The sequence below is a fragment of the Scardinius erythrophthalmus genome (assembly GCF_964197995.2).
Source record: "Scardinius erythrophthalmus genome assembly, chromosome: 6".
NCBI classification, from domain to species: domain Eukaryota; kingdom Metazoa; phylum Chordata; class Actinopteri; order Cypriniformes; family Leuciscidae; genus Scardinius; species Scardinius erythrophthalmus.
The window spans coordinates 38105694-38128991 of NC_138226.1; the positions used below are offsets into that span (position 1 = coordinate 38105694).

The 23298-nt window shown below is 37.5% G+C and overlaps 1 protein-coding gene across 4 annotated transcripts in view; it reads left to right on the top strand.

Moving 5' to 3' along the window:
* The window catches only part of ubr3 (ubiquitin protein ligase E3 component n-recognin 3), a gene marked incomplete at its 5' end in the record, with an annotated part of 75668 nt that overhangs the window by 1835 nt on the left and 50535 nt on the right, over positions 1 to 23298 (top strand). For all 4 annotated transcript variants that reach the window (XM_081369580.1, XM_081369582.1, XM_081369581.1 and 1 more), the window contains 18 exons: positions 3773 to 3912; positions 4339 to 4491; positions 6113 to 6265; positions 7455 to 7495; positions 7715 to 7781; positions 7886 to 8016; positions 9283 to 9511; positions 9692 to 9871; positions 10898 to 11031; positions 12944 to 13030; positions 13114 to 13179; positions 13767 to 13856; positions 14744 to 14872; positions 15889 to 15941; positions 16026 to 16159; positions 17110 to 17195; positions 17701 to 17842; positions 20570 to 20666. In XM_081369580.1, the coding sequence (XP_081225706.1) occupies positions 3773 to 3912; positions 4339 to 4491; positions 6113 to 6265; positions 7455 to 7495; positions 7715 to 7781; positions 7886 to 8016; positions 9283 to 9511; positions 9692 to 9871; positions 10898 to 11031; positions 12944 to 13030; positions 13114 to 13179; positions 13767 to 13856; positions 14744 to 14872; positions 15889 to 15941; positions 16026 to 16159; positions 17110 to 17195; positions 17701 to 17842; positions 20570 to 20666 (2112 nt within the window). The remainder of the gene's footprint in view (positions 1 to 3772; positions 3913 to 4338; positions 4492 to 6112; positions 6266 to 7454; positions 7496 to 7714; positions 7782 to 7885; positions 8017 to 9282; positions 9512 to 9691; positions 9872 to 10897; positions 11032 to 12943; positions 13031 to 13113; positions 13180 to 13766; positions 13857 to 14743; positions 14873 to 15888; positions 15942 to 16025; positions 16160 to 17109; positions 17196 to 17700; positions 17843 to 20569; positions 20667 to 23298) is intronic.

Consider the following 23298-nt stretch of genomic DNA (forward strand, 5'->3'; position numbering starts at 1 on the left):
TGTTAGGAGAGACTCCAAGACAAGAAATGTAGGGGTCAGATAATGCCCGACACAGACGCTGCGATTTCAGCAATCCTGTAAGATCATAACAAATCACACTGTACGACGTGGATCTGATAAACTTGGGTACGATGTGTGTAGACTGAGCGATGATGACACCTATTGAATCATAGGCTACGACGCAAGTTAGTATAAGAATATAACATAATCATTATGCGCTAGTGTAAAACAAACACAGCAAGATGAATCGCACTTTGTGGTTTTTATGTGCGCTGAAAACAAGAGGAAGCGAAAGAGGAGAATATAGACGCCAACTTGGCATGTCAATTTTGCAAATGGAGTTTTAGAAAGTAGTTTTAAGCTTTAGCGCCATGTTGCGTTGATCAATACACTATTTCATGTTGCATTTTTATTGGCTAATCAGTAGACGTTGATCATAGCAGCAAACACACAGTGATCATGCTAAATTTATGACACTTCTGAAAATTATCGCAGGCTGTCTTTGGTCGCCGCGACAACGTCCTTGATCCTCACTCACTGCACGACGTAGGACCACCATTTAGGAGCCATGACCACAGAAATCGCCACGATTGGTCATATTTCGTCTGGGACAGCCCAAAATCGTACAATGTATACCGGCGGGCATTAGGGAGACATCCAAAATGTGCGCTGTCGGCGTGCCTGTAGGAATAGGATTGGGAAATACTGACCTACGGCATTGCATCACTGACACATCTGCAATCAGCAGCATTTGGGCCATCACAGCCTCCAACGTAGAGCACTGATTGGGCCATCGCATCATCTGCATCCTGAATCAGCAGGAGTTTTGGGCATCACCTCAAACCTAGTGTCTACCTATGCATAGTTATAGAGCATCAAATCATCTAAATCTGCATCATTTTTGTCATGATATTTATAGGGGTGATTTGATTCAGCATTATTTTTGGGCACTGTAGGCAATTCCCAAATTAGCAGCAGTTTTGAGTCTCAGCATTGAGAATCCTGTACACGGCTGTTCTGAATCAGCAGTATTTCGGGAAAAACACCCTCAAACCTAGTGAACCTGGCATCGTATAATAGGTGTGTTGCTTGTCAGAAACATTTTGGAGCATCAAACAGCAGCGATTTTGGCCACTGTGGACATGGTCCAAATCATCAAAAGTTTTGGGTGTGACAGGAATGGCCAGATTATACACCATGTCATTTTTGTTCACACTTCATTTCGATGGTCCTATTTAGACATTCTTGTCAACCAACTCATTAGAGTATTAGTTGACTGTAGTAGATCATTAGTAGACTGTTAGGTGTTAGGGTTCATGTTAGTAGAGTAAGTTGACAAAGACATTTTTTGTCAGTAGAATATCTGTTGGGGAGCATCACTATAAAGTGTTAGCAGATATTAATCAGACAATATTCCTCTAATACTCTACTGACTGGTAGTTGACAAGTAGTTGCAAAGTTACTTAGAGTTAGTAAAGTGAGTGTCTAAAGTGGACGATTGAAATGAAGTGTAACCTAATATTTACTTTGAAATAATTTTCACTCAGAAATTGCTTGTAAACTTCACAAATAATTACAAAGAAATGACAAGTAGCACATAGAATTAAACATGAAATTCAAGTAGAAAGACTAAAAAAATAGTGTTTCCTTGTAAAACGCTCTTTTATTTAAATCTTTTTTCTTTTTTTTTTTACAGTTACTCTTTAGGCCGTTCCGAATCAACACATTTTTTGGCCATATTGCTTGTATACATTCTTGTCGTTATTTTAATGCCGCACACTAATGGTTACTGGTAAAACTGGTAACAGTACGTTCCATTCAGATGTTGAGTATAGGCAACTCTCCTGGTTTTAGGCACAGCTGTGCGTTGATTGATACACATGCACTAACACTAGGGCTGGCTGTCAGGGGAGGGTAACAGTGTGGATTGGGCGGTGGCACAGGATCACTGCCTTACAGAGAGTGCCACAGTCTGGGTTATTTTTAACTCCCCCACAGGGTCAGTGACAGGTCTCTTCCCTTGCTTCTCTCACGCTGCACAGGGCCTTCACTTCAACAGTTCAACGTGTAAGAGGTTCAGATATTCAGATATGGGACTGTGTGTGACTGCTGTCAGCTGGAGCTCAAAAGATTCCCTGTATTTGATCAGTAAAGGGTGTAATTATCATGAAGTGTTTCGCTCTGCAGGAATGAGGATATAGATATATTTATTATTGGTAGATGTTTACTGTGAAGAAACACTTTTGCTTTTGCTCTGGAGACTGACATCACACTACTCGCATGTTCTTTCTGATTCATAGTGACTGTCCACTGAACTTAATCATCTGACCTCTTATTTAAAGAAGAAATCCATGGCCTTTTTAGTCCCGTTCACTGCCAAGTTTAGAGATGTGTGCGAGTCTCATTATCTTAATCTTTAGATTATCAGTAATATGTGACATTACATGTGCTGTAAATGCTGAGACAACACTGTAGACAGAAGGTAAATAACTCATTCAGTGCCCTGGTACGTGCTGCATGACTTAAAAAAAAAAATTCTGATTAAAATTATAAGTGCTGAGACTTAGTTTCATATCAAAATTTGAGATTATTTGATGGGAGGTGCACTACAAATAATTTTTGTCTAAATTACATTATAAAACAGCTAGTTTCGGTCCTTGATTCTGATTGGTTGAGCCGCGTTCGAAGCCGTTGTAAATTACTCAACAAACACACACCTGTGACCGCATTACGTTAGTGTTACTGCACAACTGCCATTTGTGATTCTTTGTTGCTGCATATGTTGCTTAGCAACCTCTGTTGAACTACATTGCTTGGCGGAGGAATAAATGTGTTATAACTTTATTTATTTTTGTTGCTGGTGTTTATTTTATGATTAAAATAAATATTAAAATGAATATTTTTATGGAGTAACGGTTTTATAAAAGCAATAAGCCCCTTGAAGCCGTGTTTTACAGTGGATTTAGAACAGCTAAGGGGGTTTTAGGCACTCCGCTGCACGGCTTTGCGTGGCTTATTGCTTAAATTTACAATAATTGTTTGTTGTCTTTTAAAGTAGGTATACATGATATATCGGTCACCATATCGGTATCGGCCGACATATGGTATTTTTTTAATGTTATTGTTATCTGTCCAATAAGAAAATGTTGCCGATATATATTAAAGCCAATTCAAAATGTATTATTTCCTTCAGCTGAGACGCTTCAGATGCGCACTGTTCTCCATGATGTTTTTGAATGGCTTGAAATATTATTGGAATTACTGGCATATAGGCTACATAAAATTATGTAATTATAATAGTGTTCTTGGGACATGGTTTTTAATTGTGAGACTTTTGTTTTTGTTACTCTCAGAAATTATATAAAAATTTGAATTTAGATTTATCGGCCAATATATCGGTTTCCGGTTTTCATATATAAAGAATTATCGGTATTGGCTAAAATGTATATTGGTGCATCTCTAATTTAAATTACATTTTACTTTTTCGATAGGCTGTTACTCTCGGATGTACTTCAAAATATATATATAAAAAAAAAAAAAAAAAATCTGTCATTTCAATTTCCATGTGACTTTAATAGTCTTTTTTTATGAGGAGAAATACACTTCCCATAATCCAGAACAGAAATCCACCAATCAGACAAACAGACAAAAGTCTGTAATGTTTGACATTTTAATTGTTTAAAATGAAAACAGGATTTATTTTTTTGTATAGTAAACAGCAAATGACTCTGCTTACATGTTCAATTCTAATTCACATGCTCTTGTGTGACAGGTTTTGTAGTAGGCATCGGTTAAAAACGGGAGAGAACGTGCCATCAGTCCCTTGGGATCTGCTGCTCATGTCTGAGATGGTGCTGCCGCGGTTTATCATCACTATCATTCAGTACCTGAGAGACGGCTACACTGAACCAGGTGAGGACATCACTCCTCAGTGCCCTTGTGCTTTTGTAACTTCTTTTAAGACCCCATAAAATGGCTTCACAGGCACACAAGGTTTGTCAGCTAAAGGCTATTCTGTTCATTTATGGGAATACACTACATGGCCACAAAGCAATGAAATAAAAGCCACAATTTCATTTCATGGGGCTCTCAGTGTTTAGTTTGGAGCCGTTTCAGTAGATTCAGCTCCTAAACTGACCAGACATATTGTGAAGCAACAAATAAGATAATCTGCAATAATAAAATAATGCTTAAGTCAACAGCTTTCTTTGTGCTTTGGCATAATATCAGTCCCATGTGTATGACATGTACCGGCTGAGGCTGCTAATCGTGCCCACTGGGGTAACATATGCTGCTTTATTTTGTCTCGCACACAAACATCTTATCATGTGCCTGCAGAGTCGGCCGCTGACCGAGATCTGCAGAAGGTTCTGCAACAGTTGGAGCCGCACATATCCTTCTTAGAAGAGCTCACCAAGATGGGCGGGGCCATGCGCACCGTTCTCACCAAGATCTTAACCAATCAGCAGACCTTTAAAGAACTGAGCATGGGTGAGTATGAAATGTGGTTGAGCAATTTAAGTTATTATAATTTATGAATTATGAATGTGTATGCATCGATAGTGCTGTTTCCATTAATTTGTTTTTACTTTCCTTTTATTTGATTGGGTTGTATAATTTTTCCCTGAGGTCTACATATAATTATTATTATTTTTATTTTTTTTTGTTTTTTTTTGCGTTATTTATTTATCTGACCATTTCCGACCCTATAATTAAAAAGGCTGATTTTGCTGCTGTGACTTTAAGACCAATATATGCTAATTACCTTTGTTATGATTGGCTGTCCTCTTCGAATGTGAGATAACTAACTTAGAGGTTGTGGGTTTTCTGTCCTATCAAAATATACTTTTTAACTGCCCATCCTTCATTAATGTGCCACTCAGTAAGAAATGATCAGGGATCTTGTTGAAATAAACTTCAGCTACTTGTTTTTAACACAAGAAGCCATAAACGCCACAGTATTTGGCAACTTTCCCTTAACTAACTCAAATGTTAGAAACTGGAGTAGTGTCTTTCTTTTCTCCTGTTAGGATAATAGCGTCTTCACCTCACCTTTAAAGTTGACATGGAATGAAATTTATTTTCTAAATGCATGTTATAGATCTTATTGTGAATCATTTACTCCTCTTAAACTCGCTCCTGCAAGCTCACGTTCATTTGCATCCACTTTAGAGTGCAACGCCCACATCTCGACATCCAATCAACAACCAATGCGAAGAAAAGATCTCCCATCATGACATTGCATCTAGTCACTTTTCCACCGTCGGGCCAAACCGTTCTCATTGCTTAACCGTTCCATCCCGTGCCGATCTGGATATGGATTCATTTCCACTGCTCTTTGGAATATAATATGGTATAATGGTTAGTCGTTGTATTGATAGTGCAAGAGTTTACAGACGATATGAGATGTAAATAGCGATCATGATATATAGAGCATGTTCAGATTTTCTTTTAATTTTATTACTAACTTGCGTTAACTTCTCTAACGCAAAGAAACTGGCAGCCTGGCAACAGACAAGTGACCAATCCTGAGTGGCGACGTCACTAAACGCATTACCACCAGCGCTGTTAGCCAAACGTGTTGTGAATTCCGGGCCGAGAACGGTTTGTAACTGTGCCGTCGAGTGGAAATGTAGCTGGAACCGTTCCTAACCATTCTTCGAACCGTTCGGCCAGATGGTGGAAAAGCGGCTTATGGTTCCATGAAATACCTTTAGCATCCATGTAACCTTTCCAGTCCACAAGAACTGTTCACTAAAAAGGTTATTCGGAGAACCTAAAATGGATCTCCTGTGGCATCACTGTGAAAATCCCCCTTTTTTAAGATTGTATCCTATATCCTACTTCCTCATTATTTAACTAGGCAAGCACGTTTCTGACCTGTGTAAATGTGGACTTTCATGCGTTGTATTTTGCTTTTTGCTTTAATAAATCCAATTTTTAATCAAGCTGTAATTGTAGCTATTGGCTTCCATAATAGGCTTTTAGGACAGAGGAAGAATTTTTTTTATTTTTTTTTCACGCATGATATGACCCATTTAAAATAGTCACAAATAATTTTAAACTCTCTTTTGGTCAGTGTTCTCACCTCTATATCGCCCCACACCCACAGGTCAAGAGGAGAATGTTTATGCAAAGAGGAACTATGAGAAGTATTTGTCAGCACTGAAGAGTTCGGGTCTGGTGTCAGTGGAGGAGAAAGGAGCAGGAGGAGCTGGCGCTGGGACAGCAACAGACACTTCAGCAGGAGCGCTCAGTCTGCTGGGTAACACCGCTGTCTCTTCTGTGCTTTACCTGACTGTAGAGATGTGTCTTCATCCTATTTTCTCTGTTGAATAGCGAAGAGTTGTCAAAAAGTACAGACTTTCAAATGTTAAATTTTAAATTCAAATTTTTTTTAATTGTGACACTTTGAGCGGAATCGTAAACACCTCTGATTGGCCAATAACCAATGTGTTCATGCACTCAACGGATATGTCTGTGATTTGGCTACAATGATCAACGCACGGGAGCGTTTGAGAGCACACGGAAGTGTTTGAAAAACAGGAGTGTTTGAAAGGACCGATCCGCTGATAGATGCCTGCTTTGTATCTGTGCAAGCGCTTGGCGAAGAGCGGCATTGGTATATTTTCAACATGTTTTTGAACCGCTGATCATTGTAGCCAATCACAGACATATCCAATGAGCGTGTACAATGACCATTATACAATGGTAGGAGAGGTGTTTACGATTCCGCTCAAAGCGTCACATTTTTAAAATGTCAGTACCGACTTGGTACCGAAGTCTAGCCTGGAAATCCAGACCTAAATCTGAAAGATTAATGGTCTGGCGTCGACTAATGAAAATCGTCCAGCTCGAGGGGCAGCACCAAACATGCATTTGAAAATCTCACTGCACGCAATTGGATAACATTACGACCAATCACAACAAGCCCCATACGCTTGGCTACCAGCGGAGCTAACTGGTAGATTAGACTCTTGCCGTATTCGGTCGCCAAAACAGCAAAAACGGCCTTCTTGCAAATGAACGATTCGAGCGCTGTCTTCTGTTCCTGTTTTAGATAAAAAGCCAAGTCTAACTCGTTCATTGTAGCAGCCAAAGCCGTTTCAAACAACTGGTGTTCATCCATAGCCATCTTGCAATGTTCACTAATGACTTCGACGTCACAGCGCTGTCGTCATCTCGCCTCTGGCCCGCCTATATGAGATAACCCGATGTGATTGGTGCAGCTCGGATCGAGGGGCATATTTAATGAGCATCATTACTCGACACCAGAGTAATTCGCTGGGAAAATTCAACTTGTGCTCTCGCGAGAACTCTGGATTACCAGGGTAACCGAAGTCTGTACTTTTTGACAACTCTAGAATAGCGTATTGATGACTCTTGGATGCTATGGTGACATGATTTTAATATTTTGCTACATGTTTGTGGCAACTACTATTTTTTTATTTTAGGAGCTACTGCTGCTGCCAGTCTGGAGGACTCTAGCAAAGAGGTAGGCACACAGACTTCTGGGATAGATCAAATGTGACCCAGCCACCAGTCAGAACAAACACTGCTGGGTGTGTCTACCCATTGTGTTATTGTTGAGAACACGGCTTTATTTTGGCCGCTTTAGCAACGTGAACTTATTGACAAAGGGAATAGTTTTAGCTGGGCTCGTCGTTGAGAAGAGTGTGTCGAATGAAAGGTGTTTGATGTATTTGTTTGACAGGAGGATCAGGACGGGCTGCAGGGTGTGGGACAGAGGAAAAGAGTGAAGCTTAGTAGCAGTACCAAAGGTAAATCCCATTACATACTTAAATCTTGTTGGCATTTTATTCTTCGAATAATTTAGAAGCAATAACAATAATTACATTTCCTTGCTCTTTTCCTGTTTTGTTAGATCCATCCATAATGGACACTCTGAAACATAAATGTTTTTTAGAAGAGTTATTGTTTTGGACTATTAAGTATGAATTTCCTCAGAAGATGGTCACTTTTTTGCTCAACATGTTGCCAGATCAGGATTACAAGGTATTTAATACTCTTAAACGTATTACATGTGCAGGATCCAAAATGAACCTGTGATTTGTTTAAAGAGGCCACATGATGCTTTTTACTGGTTTGTGTCTAATGTATCTGTTTGTGATGTATAAAGCCTGCAAGGTCTCCCACAAAAGGGATTTATTATATCTAACAGAGAACACCGATCCAGAACTGCCTGAAACATCAAATGAAGTCCAGATATTGCTTCTGCAAACGTCACAATTTGAGTTAGCATAATGCCCGCTCAAAGGTGTACACAAAGAAGGAAGGCAAGGCTTTCATGGCATTTCGGATGTTGGTTCCGGTTGATCTGCTTAATCGTTTGCTTTTTAAAAAATCTGCTTACAATTGCATTAGAAGCCTTGGAAGCTCAAACTCACACTATGGTAAAGGGCGTTACATTTCCATCACACGCTAGTGGTATTAGCCAGTCACAACACTCTGGGTCAACTGGCCAATCAGAGCACTCTGAGCTTTTCAGAAGAAGGGGCTTTGTTGAAACCAGAACTCTCAGAGCGTTTCAGACAGACTGGGAATAGAGGTGCTGCAATAATGTACAGTATGTGGAAAAGCCATGTTTTTTTTTTTTATTTAAAGCATGTTAACCTATTCTAATACACCGTTAAACAAAATAATGACCTTTTGAAATAGCAATAATTTGGCTTCTTGAAACGTGTAAATCTCTGGTAAATTTTGCCAATTGTCTCTCTTTTTTCTACTTTGTGAGTTATGGTGTTTGCTCGTCTGCCATGACACTCGCTGTGAGAGAAATGCTGCAAGCGGTGTGATACAAAAGGTCAAATGTTTCCTGTAGTGTTACTAGTAGAATATCTCATGGCTGGAAAAGGCTCTCAGCCAATCAAAATCGAGAACCATTGTAGTAATGTAAATATCATATATAAATAGCATATATACGTGTTTGCAAAGTTTCTTTTCTAGTTTTGCAAGAGAACACAAAGGTTTTGCAAGGAGCGCAGAATTTCTCTGGGACATATAATACTTTAGCAAGAGAATGCAAAAGCAGTGAAATACTTTTCCTCCCATCTCATATATCAAACATTTACAAATGTTTAGTAGTGTGTAAATTGTTCTGGATTGTTGCATATAACTTATTTATAGCTGGTGCAACCAGCACATGATCTCTAAAGAACCAAACTGCATTGTTCTAATATATTTGTTTTATAATTGTTTTTATAATTACATTTATAATATAGTTTTTTACCAAGATGTGTACTTTCTTCTCCTGTGCCACAGATCACGTTCACTAAAACATTTGTACAACACTACGCCTTCATCATGAAGACCCTCATGAAGAGCCACGAGTCCGACACCATGTCCAACCGTATCGTTCACATCAGCGTTCAGCTCTTCAGTAACGAGGAGCTGGCGAGACACGTCACAGAGGAGTGCCATTTACTGGACATCATGGTCACTGTGCTTCTCTACATGATGGAGAGCTGCCTTATCAAGAGCGAACTGCAAGGTAACCAAAGGAAATAACCAAAGAATTGTATGCTACCATTCCTTCTGTTTCTGTTGGAGATGTACTGATCGCTGTATGCAAATTTCTTGAGGCGACAGCTGGGTGACCGGCTACATTTCCAGAATGTGCAAGTGTAAAATGTTTTGAAATGTCTTCTCTTTGTGTTTTTTAATGTCACAGATGAGGAGAATAATCGCCATGTGGTGGTCAACTGTGGTGAAGCTCTACTGAAGAATAACACCTATTGGCCTTTAGTTAGTGATTTTATTAATATCCTCTCACACCAAAGTGTGGCCAAGCGCTTCCTGGAGGATCGCTCTCTGCTGCTGCTCTGGATGAGCTTCGTCTCCTACTTCCAAGGTCAATAACTGACAGGAAATCCTGCGGTCGTAGACGCTGTTTTTGTTTCAAAGTCTGTGGTGCTGTTTTTCTTAGTTCTATGAATGGCACAATGAGAATGAATTAGCGTTTACTTGATTGTAAAATGGCTAAAGCTAAAGGCTTAATTATGCCCAACTCTTACTATTTTTGTACAAATATCTAAACTTTAAATAAGTCAAGATACATTTACTTGAGGAGCAAAATGACCTAAGATGTTAAAGGATAATAACTATAATGATAAAGATATAAAAGAATAGCAGAGTCCACACCACAACTATAACGATAACGGCATAGAGAAACAATATAGTTGGAATCCCTTTCAGAATTATTTTTCCCGCTGATGAACAGCAAAAAAAAATTGACAGCCAATCAAAATCCACCAAACTTTAACAAGCTTGTGCATTTAAATCGGCAAGGCGACAGAACTGAAGCGCACTTAAACAATAAACAGAACGATACTGTGTGCTGGTGTGTGGACGCTAATAAAGTTATCATTATACTGTAGTTACATTTATAGTTATTGTTCTTGGTGTCTTGTTTTCTGAAATATGTCAAAATTATGTGAGTTGATGCTTAAATCAAGAAGAAACATCTACCAATAGGGTCAGACAAATATATTTTTTCTTGTTTTAAACAAACTCTTAATTTTTACACATTTTTCAGAAAACAAGATGTAATATCGTACGTTAGTTTGCGTCTCAAGTAAATTGTTTCTTGATTTAAGGATGTTTTGATATTTTTACTGGAAAACAATACAAAAATCTTTTATTTTGTGCAGTGCATACGATATTGTGATTTTATTTACAATATAGCTTGACATCGAATGCCTTATATAAATGCTTACTACGAAATAAGAAGCATCTAGGACTATTTATTTTATAAAGTTAATTTTAGTTTTGATTAAATCACAGAACTGTAGGTTGTTACAACTGAAACTTGATTTCGGTGAGTCAAGAATTCCTTCTGATGTTATTGATTTCTTCCCTGTATCTTCTGCTCTGTCAGGAATGAATCTGAACAAGAGAGAGCTGAATGAGCACGTGGAGTTCGAGTCTCAGACGTATTATGCAGCGTTTGCAGCTGAGCTGGAGGCCTGTGCTCAGCCCATGTGGGGTCTCCTCACACACTGCAAAGTCAAAGTGAGCTAACGTTCATCTCTGCATGCGTCACTCCAGCACCTTTCTGTTTGTAATATTCTCTTTTATCTGCTGCATACTGAGTTATGTTTTAGTTTGTAATTTTTATTATTGCAGGTTTGCTTTTCTATAAATGTTTGCCGTACAGTAGCTACATGTAACTTGATAAATGAGTTCAAGGGCCATTCACACAGAACAGGTTTTGCATTCAAAAATGTGAGATTTTGGCAGTAGAAAGGGGGAAAAACACAAGGTCTTGAGACTCTGTTATTAACTTATTTTACCCTAAACACTTCGTCTTAGAGTGCTGTGTTATGTGCGAGATGCTGCAAAGGACGCGAGACACTGGTTTAGCGGTCAAACATGTCCATCTAACGCAGGGGATCTCAACCCACAACAATATCGTCCACATATTTGAAGGTCCTCCCTACTTGGAATAGCTTGAAAGATGTATTTTCATTATAAAAATAACCTAATACTAATCTTGATTTTTAGTTGTTTTGTTTTAGCTTAATGTAATGCTTGTTTTGGCTTATTTTAAATAGTATTAAGTAAGGCTGTCACGATTCCTCGATTAAAGTCGTGTACTCCATTTTAATATTCCTCGATTGTAATTTACATGTCAAGTAACCGGGAAAATACCGTAAATGGTGCATTTCACGGACGAGAATCCATGAACCACATTTTTATATAGTTGCTTATAATGTTCATCTGGGAATGCAAACAATGTATGTGCACCATTTCATCAGATTTGTAAGTGAAATATTTTTTAAACCTATGCCAACACATGAGAATACATCAAGATGTTTCTAAATATGCAAACAGTTTCAAAATAAGTTTAAAACCCTTGAGTTTGCATGTTTTGTTATTACATTGGCTGTAGCATTTCTATATTAAAGAAGTAGCCTGTTAGGGGGTAACAGTTTCCCTAGGACCAGATGTTTGAAAGAAGACCCAGAGTCAGAATTATAATAAATTAAAGAAAAGTTTTCTGAAGATAGTTTGCAGTTTCATCAGCAGAAGTCAGCTTCAGGACTCACCCAGGAGTTCGTAGGCCGCCCCACTAACAGCAGTTATACCCTTCACCAAGGTCTAAGCTACCTCAATGCTTCAGGTTGCAGTTTCTGATTGGCTAAGAAATAGATAAACATAGTAATTTTCCACACATATACAGATAGACTGAAGCATATCTCCATTGATTATGCAGCTGACACTCGGACCCTGAAGTCAGGCATGTCGTGACCTTCCAGGTCTCAGATTTGGGTTGCTGGGTGCCAGCATGTCCCGAACAACAACTCAGTCAATCTCCAATATGCCTGTGGTTCCTTAACCTGCAACCAAGAAGGCTAACACACACACCGACACGCAGCTTTTCCCAGGTTGGATTTGGCCAGGCTTTAACTATAAACAGGAGAGTCCTCTCAAAACATCAAGATAATGCGTTCTTTCTCTCAAGAAGAGCTACACTTTAGTCTAACTGGAAAGTAAGGCTTTAACAGAGAAATGGTCCCTTAAACTATGGACTTCAATGACCCCTATATGTTTTAACACGTCGAAGACCTTTCTCAAACACAAAACGAGTCCTTATTTCATTTCTGGAAGCCGGGCTGAATGAGAAAGCACTGCTACTGCGTTCAGATATCAAATACAGACATTAAAGAATACATGAAAAGAACATTTCAGTAATCACACTGGTAACTTCTATAACAAAGTAAAATCTCCAGAGAAGTCATTCAACTTTTTTGATATTTAGAAGGAAAAATATTGATTAATACCTTGATTATAATCACTCATTACACATGTTTATGTAGAAACACAATAGAAAATCAGCACAGTGGAATGCAGAAATGTGTTCTGTGTGAACTGGCCCTGTTTACTGGCTTAAGTTTGAATTGAACATGTTTTGTGTTGTCAGGAGACCCAGGAGTACACTAAGACAGTGGTGCGGTACTGTCTGGAAACTCTTCAGATGTGGTTTGATGCCATTGGGTTTGTAGATGAGGTACAGTCTTGATGCTTAAACTGTCAGATTAAATGTCTTCATGAATGTGGAACTGGTGAGAAACCTTTCTCTCTCTGTCACAGCCTTCCCTCAACCAGCTGACCTTTCATTTACCTCTCCATCGATACTACGCCATGTTCCTCAGCAAGGTGAGCTTGGAGCCCAGTCCGACACACTCAGAACCTATACAGTATTTTTGTTCCTGTATGAATTAGTCTTGTTGAAAAAAACGGTCGAGTGAATAATCGAGACAGTCACTTGTTGCCTACTATTTACAAAACGATGTAACCTGCAGAGAGTCATTGAAAAATCCCCACCACTAATGCACAGACTGACAGCCTGATATGAGCAAACACGTGAACTCTTAGATCAAAACTTCTTTGTTAAATGTAAATTAACAGGGGTCACATAAATCCTGGGCAGCTTTGCCCCAATTAGAACTCATTTGTACTAAAACGTAGCATGAATTTAAGTTGCTGCAACAAGCACTCCAGTCATTCACAGGTTAAACTGGCAAATACAGCCAATCACTAAAATGAAATTTTAGAAATGTGTCTTCTATAATGAAGTAAAACCATATGCTTAAGTCTAAGGGCCAGATTTACTAAAATGGGTAAATTAGCGCGAGAGCGCAATCTCATAAAAGCGCCGATGGGAGTGTGAAGTTCTGGTCGTGATCTACTGACGACGCACAAATTAAAGAACACAGACGCAGACGTTTTTTGTTGTTTTGCAGGGAGTGAAGTGTCAAGGTCTGGATTTGGACAGTTTGCTTCCTGATCAGGAGATGCTGATGAAGATCATGGTTCACCCTCTTCAGATACAGGTAAAGCATGATGGAGATGATTTGAAATATTAAGATAAGAACAAACAAACTGAGAAGAAACACCTGATTAAAATTCTGTCAGATTTATTCATCCTCATGTCAAAAATCATAAAAACTCTTATGATTCCATATCTTATATTCTAAAACTGTTGGACCAGGGCTGAAACTAATAAAAGTATGACGTAAAATAACCCATATGACTCATCCGGTATTATTCAAGTCTTCTGCAGTCGTATGATACTGTACTGTATGTTGAGACATTGTTTTAGGAACTAGTTTGACCTGGTGGCAGTTAGTCAAGGCGTAATCGGTTTTACTTTTTAGACCAACCTACTTTATGCAACTGTCATACTGTAAAGTTATGACCAGTCATAAAGAAAAAAAATTGATGACTAACTTGTAAGACTAGTTTTAGCACTTTATGCACTCTTCCACAGATGAATATTCAATATAATATAATATATTAATATAAGAAGTTATTCACTGGAAATCCTCCCACCACCGCCACAGTTCCTTAATCTCGTTTATGCTTGGATACATTCAAACACAACATGCAAAACCATTGGATCTTGTGACGATGTTTTTTAATTGAACACAAACAAGTCACATGTATTTCTTTTATGATAACATTAGTGTTTTTGATAAGCTATATCCATCTAATATAGTTCTTTTGTTTGGTCTTCATTTTGTCCATCAGTACATTAATGCGACTGAAGCAGAGGGCATTGTGTTGTGTAATGTTGCAGCCGTTTGTCATAAATCTTGACCAATGTCTCGCGTTTCACTTCTGGCGTGTGACTTAATGTCAAGTGACAGTGTTATGATGATAATTCTACAGTGTGATAAGTAGAGGGTATCCACAAGTGGATCTGTGTTTGTTTGTGCAGGCTAGCCTGTCTGAGATCCACAGTAACATGTGGGTGAGAAATGGGTTGCAGATTAAAGGTCAGGCCATGACCTATGTCCAGTCTCACTTCTGCAACTCTATGATTGACCCGGACATCTACCTCCTGCAGGTAACACGCACACGCCGACACCCCTCGCTCACTCACCTCACACTTCTGGACTTGAAGTATGAGTTCATCCAAGGTCCAAAATTCTTTGCCACACATGATTTTGGTTTGGTATTTTGTTTGGTTTTGCTGACAGACAAAACAGATTTGTTTTATTTTGTTTGGTTTTGCACAAGACAGCACAGGTCATTGTGTCACTCGCATAATCAAAACATTTTCATTTTTTGGACATGATTGCGTTCCTCATGGCTAAATGTGTGGAATATTCCATGTTTCCATATTAAGATAAACCTATGTTGGTTAATTTTCTTCTGAGGTAAAAGTTGTTGGCAGATGCACAATACAACACATTTTCTTCAGAAGACAGTTTGATCTGAATCACGTACATTATTTGGTGAGGGTCAGGCAGTCGTTATAATCAGTTTTTAAAGGAACACGGTGACTTTTGCTTATTCACCGTATCCCCCAGAGTTAGATTAGATAAGTCCACCTGAAAGCTCCGTGGTGAGGAGCAGAGATTTCGCTCAGAGTTGGAGTAAATCACTACGCCCAAGTAGAAGTGCTTCGCCTTCTGAGAACATATTTCCCAGTATGTATACGGTTAGAAGATGGTTATGTCTTATGTGACCTTGTTATTTGTTCACGCTGTGACTATACAAATCACAAAATGTAAATAGGAAAATGTTGGCGTTATTTTGTTACTTACTGGGAGCTGTATGCTAGCTGGAGCCGTTTACCTCCAGTCTTTGTGCTAAGCTAGCGGTGGATGCGTCAGACAGAGTTACGGCACGCACGGAGATGAGAAGGGTATTTATGGACTTATCTAACTCTGGGGGATACGGTGAATAAGCTGAAGTCCCAAAAAGTCGGCGTGTTCCTTTAACCATGTATTTTGTGCAGTTCTTTCTAAATTTGCTGGCAATCTTACCCTTTTGCTATTCACATTTAGCACTTTGTTAATAGACCCTGCATGTTTCATCCTGAGACTATAATAATATTTTTATTTTTTTTGTCTTCAGGTGTGTGCATCTAGACTTGATCCAGATTACTTCATTTCCTCAGTGTTTGAGAGGTACAGCAACGTTTGTGTTTTCACAGATTGTTTCCAGCCACCGTTGTATAGAGATGTCTCCTAAAAGCTTTGTGTTTCTGTCAGGTTTAAGGTGGTGGACTTGCTGACGATGGCATCTCAACATCAGAACGCAGTGCTGGACTCAGAGCAGGAGAGACCCATGCTGGAGGGAGCGCTCACCTTCCTGGTCATACTGAGCAGTCTCCGAATACACCTGGGTACGTCATCTCTTTTTCAGTTTGAAGCTCAATAACATTAAAAAGCTAACATACACAAGATCTATCATTAGTTGGATTGTTACTTCTAATTGGTGACTCTGCGGCTACACTCATACATGGGGGAAACTGCGAAAACGGGAGTAAAACAAACGATTGTCTGCTTAAATGAAAGGCGGTTGGATTTGACTGTGATCCTTACAACTTGCCAAAGAACTAGTGGTCCATGGACCACGTGGCCAGGAATCGGGTTTCCTGATATTTATATTTATATCTCAAGTGGTCCAATGGCGGTTGCTTGACCACGTTTAAGTTTACAAAAAAAAATTTTTACCTCCATATATTGCTATTGCAAAACTAATTTTTCTTTTGTATTTTAATTGGTTTAACCACATCAGTTGTCTTTGTGTGTCGTGGCCCACAGCAAATTTTTGGTTACATGCGTTTACAGTACACTCAATATCTCTGGTCAGGATGGTTCATTATAACCGTAATAAAAAAAACATTAAAGGTATAGTTCCCCCAAAAATGAAAAATCTGTAGTTTACTCACCATGGCCATTTGTGTAAATACAGAATAAAATTTTTGCATCAAATAATTTTTTTTTTTTTCTAAAGCTACTTTTTGTAATGTCTAATTGATGCTTTTCTCATTTAACAGAATAATGATTTACAATTATTTTTGGGGGTTAACTTTTTAGCCGGATTTGATGTTCATTTTGCGATTCAATTAGATTAATTAATCGCCACATTGTGTAATTATTTGGATTTTAAATTTGAAACAGCTTGACAATATTTGGACCATTTTGATGGACATGTGCACATTTTGAAAGCTGTGGTTTGTGCGCATGTGGATTGTGGATTTTTTTTTTTTTTTTCCTCATGTGGGTTTCCAGATATTCACAGAGATGGAGATATGAACTCAATTAATTCTGTCTTTGTGTCTCTCTGCAGGAATGTCTGATGATGAGATTTTGAGAGCGGAGATGGTGTCTCAGTTGTGCATGAATGATCGTACCCACAGTTCCCTGCTAGACCTGGTATCCTTTCACCATGAAAACACATTGCGCTCACAGGAAGTACAGCAAGCGTTCTGCTTTGATTGAGCTTTTGCTAGTGTTAGAACAAATTGTGATGTTCTTGAGAATAATTTTTTAATTATTTTTGATTAAGAACTATTTATAGTATTGTTTAAAAATATTATACTATGTAAAAATAATGTAACAAAAGTACAAAAAAGATACATGATCATTTAAGTGTTTTTTTTTAAAGAAAGAAAAGCAGTTTCTTAATGCCCAGATAAAATGGAAACCCTAAATACATTAAAAAAAAAGGAACTAAGATTTATTATTATTATTATTATTATTAATAAAGAAAATATTGTTAGAATATTCACAACCGTATATTAATCACACAGGCCCTCCTGTTTGTCTAATGTTAAATTGTCTATCACTTATCCCATTATTGACCTCTGTGGACTTTATAACTTGAATATTTTGCTCATATTAGCTGAGTTTTGATGGTTGTCCTTGACTGCGGTTGTAGATCCCGGAGAATCCGAACCCTAAGAGCGGTGTGGTGCCGGGCAGCTGTAGCTTTGAGGAGATGCTTTCCGCTGTAGCTGATTTTAAAGCCCCGGTGTTTGAGCCTGGAGGATCAATGCAACAGGGCATGTACACGCCGAAAGGTGACACAACTTATCATATTGCCATTAACAGTCAAACCTATTCAGACACCTTCAACATTTCACACATTATCAGTTCATTTGCTATTAATAAAATATGACAAGAACTCAGAGTTATCAAATCAGTTGATACTTCCCTGGTTTTGGCCTCCTTCTGTTAGACTGTCTCACAAATTAATTATGTTGAATATCTGTCAGCTGTTAAATTTAACTAAACAATTAGATAATACCAATTTAGCTCAACCAATTACCAAGCGATGCTTAATTTTGTTCAGTCTGTGGTGTAAAAAGAGCATTAGCAATTAAAGAAAAAACACTTAAGCAAAACATGGTCAGGTCAAAGTGTCTGAATCATTTTTGGTCCCACATTTTTATAGATTTGACTGGTAGCCACTGTATGAAGGATTTTTGGGTGTAATATGTCACAGTTTACTTTATTTTGCTATTCTTACTTGCATACAATAACTATAGTGTCCTGCACCCACTAGTACAAAAATATAAAAAATGATATCTGGTGTCTGAATAATTTTTTTGTTTGACTGTCTTTTTTTCCACATAAAAACATTGCATTGGGATGCTGTGTGTACCTCTTTTTATGAAGGACTAAAAATGACAGAACGAAAAATACATAAAAAAATAAATAAAAGTAGAAATAAATAAATAAATGCAGAAATAATTGTAAAAATAAATACATTTTGGTAATATAAATGGCTATTTCTGTATTTTTACATGTATTTATTTATTTATTTATTTATGCATTTCTATATGTATTTATTTATGTATTTATACATTTATTTATATATTTATGTATTTATATATTTATTTATTAATATATTTATATATGTATTTATTTATATATTTATTTATTCCTACATTTAATTATTTCTGTATTTCCACATTTCTACATTTATTTATTTCTGTATTTCCACATTTCTACATTTATTTATTTCTGTATTTCCACATTTCTACATTTATTTTTCCCTGCGCATGTATGCTAATTGACCAATGGCTAAGCCACGCCCCCAAACGCGATGAGCCAATCACAGTACGCAGAGCTAACCCAACACACTTGGACATTCTCTGCTTCCTCGTCCAATGCATTGCAGTTATCAGTTTTCATTCGTTTTTATGGTTTTTCTTGTCATTTTGGCTTTTAAACAGCGTGTGTGTGTGATTTTGGTTGGGTGACAGTTGTAGGTTACAGTTTGACAAGAGTTTACAGTTTGACAAAAGCACAATGTTGTGTTTTACACAAATATAAGTAGGCTAAACACTTTGCAGTTTTAATGATGTCCTGTATGAACAAAATGACGGAGTATGTTTTTATGTTTCCACTGTTCGATCGCGCCCGTGCCTCTCTCTGACACACACACACACACACACACACACATTCCAGCAATGCAATCTTGACATCGCAGCCTGTTCATTATTCTGCGCTCCCACCAAACGCGAATAGAGCGTCAAATTCGCGCGTATCCGCGTCTAGTTCGACGCTTGAACATTTTGAATCCAAAGCGAATAGGACGCGCGTATAAAGCGAGCGTTTGAAGCGAAATAGCACCAAACTATAACGTTTACACTGTGAACTGTAAATCTTTGTTCTGGAGCTGAAGCTTATCGGCCTTCTCAACAATAAAATTATTAATATAACCCTCCAATGCATATTTAAGGCCCTTTTGGTGACATCGAGATGATATATAATCTTTCTGTCTCCAAAAAATCATCAATTGCCTCCTGTGAAATGTCTCCTACTGTGACAGCTGCCAAAGCGCCTGTTACCGAATGTTGACTGAGTGAGTGGAGGGGGCGTGGTTAGCCATTGGTCAATTAGCATACATGCGCAGGGAAAAATAAATGTAGATATGTGGAAATACAGAAATAAATAAATGTAGAAATGTGGAAATACAGAAATAAATAAATGTAGAAATGTGGAAATACAGAAATACATAAATGTAGAAATGTGGAAATACAGAAATAAATAAATGTATAAATAAATAAATACATATATAAATATATAAATAAATAAATATATAAATACATAAATATATAAATAAATGTATAAATACATAAATAAATACATATAGAAATGCATAAATAAATAAATAAATACATGTAAAAATACAGAAATAGCCATTTATATTACCAAAATGTATTTATTTTACTATTATTTCTGCATTTATTTATTTATTTCTACTTTTATTTATTTATTTATTTATTTTTCGTTCTGTCATTTTTAGTCCTTCATACTTTTAACCTCCAGATGGCAATGTGACTACATGATTGTAGTGTCTAACACTTTTCTCTGCATTAGGACAGAAGCATCTGCTCTCTAGTAATAGATGTGCTTTTGTTTCTGTTGCAGGATATGACTAGACATATTTGTTTGCATTTAAAATGAATCTGTAATTGAGTTTTATTATCTGGTCAATGTGGAGCAAGTGTGCTGTGCTTTAACTAATGACGTGTGGCTAACAGGAGTGAACTAACTATCAGGATATTTTCTTTGTCGATTCATTCATTCTGGAAGTGGAATATCGATTTATACCGTGTTTTAACATTTAAACAATGAGTTTTCTGGTTTTTCTGAAATATAAGTGTGTAATGATTTATTTAATGGTCATTAAGTTTATTGCTCCGCTCTCTCCACATGGTGGCAGACTGAGGCTGTTTCTAAATTATTCTTCTTTTTCATATCTCGCACCCAACATTCGTTTTCTGTGTGTTTTCCAGCGGAAGTCTGGGAGAAAGAGTTTGACCCTATAATGGTGATTCTACGCACCGTGTACCGCAGAGACGTGCAGTCGGCCATGGATCGATACACAGCATTGTGAGTCTCTGAAATCCTCCAGACTCTTTATCACTTACACACTAAACATCTGCTGGTTCATTTCATTTTCCTTTCTTAAGGTACAGTCTATAAACGCATGCAAATGCGGCACACTTTAAACAACGTGCATACTTTCTGAAATGTTTGTAGGCATAGACTTTTCCTGTTTCTAGATAAGGCATAGCTTAATGTAGGCAGTCCTAAAGAACAAAATCAGACTCATATAGTTGCTTAGTACAGCTGGGAAACAACTGCTCCAAAACATATATAGTCTGAGGTGAAACCTCACTGAGATGGCCATTGATCATCCTGAAACCAAACAGAAGAAAAAATTCCTCACACATGGAGCCTTAAATTGCTTGATTTTGTGCGCTTGGGTTTGAGGGTCGCTGTGTGATAGAGGGAATTATGTTCAGGGTCACTCCTTGTCCTGTTCTGAGGAAGGTGTGTGTGGAGGGATGTACACCTGAAATGGGGTTTCCCAATTAGAGTCATGTCATGGAGAAACTCGATTTTCTCAATTTTTTGTTGCTTTTTCTTTTTTTTTTTTTTCTTACCCACATTCAAGTGTTGATGAAAAAGAATGCATGAAGCTAGAATAAAACAGGGTTTTATTCCCCTTAAACCCGAAGTGTATCAAAATCAACATAATCCATTGCGTCGATCACGAGATATTCCTCACAGACGAGAAACTTCTCGAGTTATTGTTTTTTATATAAAAATGATATGTAAAATTTCCCTTGAGCACTTTTTTTCTTTTTAAACAGCTTCACAAACTTTTCTTTTCAACCACAAGTATCATCATTTCTGTTACAAACATTCATATTATCACAGAAGTACTGGGATAAAAGTGAACAGTTTGGATAAAAACACTGATGTTTACTGTAGTGATTGAAACAAAAGTAAATCACCTTTTGAAAGTAACTTCACGCTTCAAATGAAGATTGTATCTATTACATCGTTACACCAGTAGGTGGCGTCAATAGGCTGTTAAAAATGTAATTGTCATTGAATCAAAAAACACTGATTCATCCAGTAATGAAACTAGTGAAATCTTTGAGCGAGTCATTGAATCATTCATTCAAACTGATTTTTAAAAAGTAATTTAAATTATTATTATAGTTTTTTTTTTTTTTGTTTTTTTAAATAACATGCTATTTTGTTTAGTTGCCGATTCAGGATCGTGGGACAAGCGTGATCCCTATTTTTTTTTTTTTTTTTTTTTTTTGAAAACGTGGGAAAAGTGATGTCAGCCAAAAAGTCATTTTTGACATCACGCTGACTTTAAAAGCGTTTTCTGTTCTCTATAAATTCAATGGCATGGTTAAATGATAGTTTTGCAGAAGCTGCAAGATCAACATGAAAGCAGTGAACGTTTTAATCAAAGACAACGAGTAAGTGGTTTTCAGCGGACATTAGCAGTGTCAGTTTGTGAATATGTTGCTTGAGTTTCTCGAGTCCGGCCACTGGATGATGGATCACCTGTCAAGAGGACAAAATGTTTTATATCCCATGTTCCTTTCAACACAAATGCAGTCAGTGATGTCTTTAAAGCAGAGCAGCTGTGTTCAAGTCTGGTAAAGCGATAGTATTTCTCAAACACACTTTGTTTGCATTTGATCAGCTGCGTTCATGTCCGCTGTGGCTTTATCTCTAAATGTAAAATTTGGTTTATGCATGCATTTAGACTAATATTACAGTTCCTTGTCTCTGATTTTGTGAATCACAGGAATCATACTCTAACATAGAGTGCCACACTGTACTTTATATCCTAAAACACAATATGAATCCAAAATGAATTGTTTCACATGATTTTCACGCGATTACCTCTGTTTGCTATTGCAAAACCTTGTCATGGGTTATATTCGTCTGGTCAGAGGTCACTCTTCCACCGGAACAAGACTCGGATGCCGGAAGCCAGAGTTTATACTTTGTGAAGTTATAAATATGAATATTTTTCTTACAAAAATGCATGGAGGCCATTATTAACCCCTTAAAGGTTTTTATGATGGATGGATGCACTTTTTTGGGGATTCAAAATCAAAGGCACCATTCACTGCCATAATAAAGCTTGAAAGCCAGGATATTTTTTAAATATTACTATGATTGTGTTTGGCTTAAATAATAAAGTCATATACACCTAGGATGGCTTGAGGGTGAGTAAATTATGTGATCATTTTCGTTTTTGAGTGGACTTGAGTTTGAACCCCAACATGAATGTTGGTAATGTACTGGCCACTCTTTTTTTTTAACCCCATTATTTTACAAGAACCATTGTCAAAAAAGCTCAATTTAAAAGCTGTCGTGGAGGTGGACAGGTAGAGGCTATGACGTCAATGCGAAATGTTGTTGGTGTCACTTGTCTATAAACTCTTTTCAGAATAGTAATGACTTTAAATTTGGCTCAGTTCCTCACTCAAGCTATTGTAAGACAATTTATAGACTACTTTTATGATTTATTGATGGTACTTTTTGTCATTTTGGAGATCGACAGCCCTATTCCCCATTCATTAACATCACATGAAAAGAGCAGCTAGAACAGTCTGCTATCTCCTTTTGTGTTCCACAAAAAAAAAGAAAGGGACGTGGGATGTAGAATCACATGGGAGTGAGTAAATGATGACCGAATTGT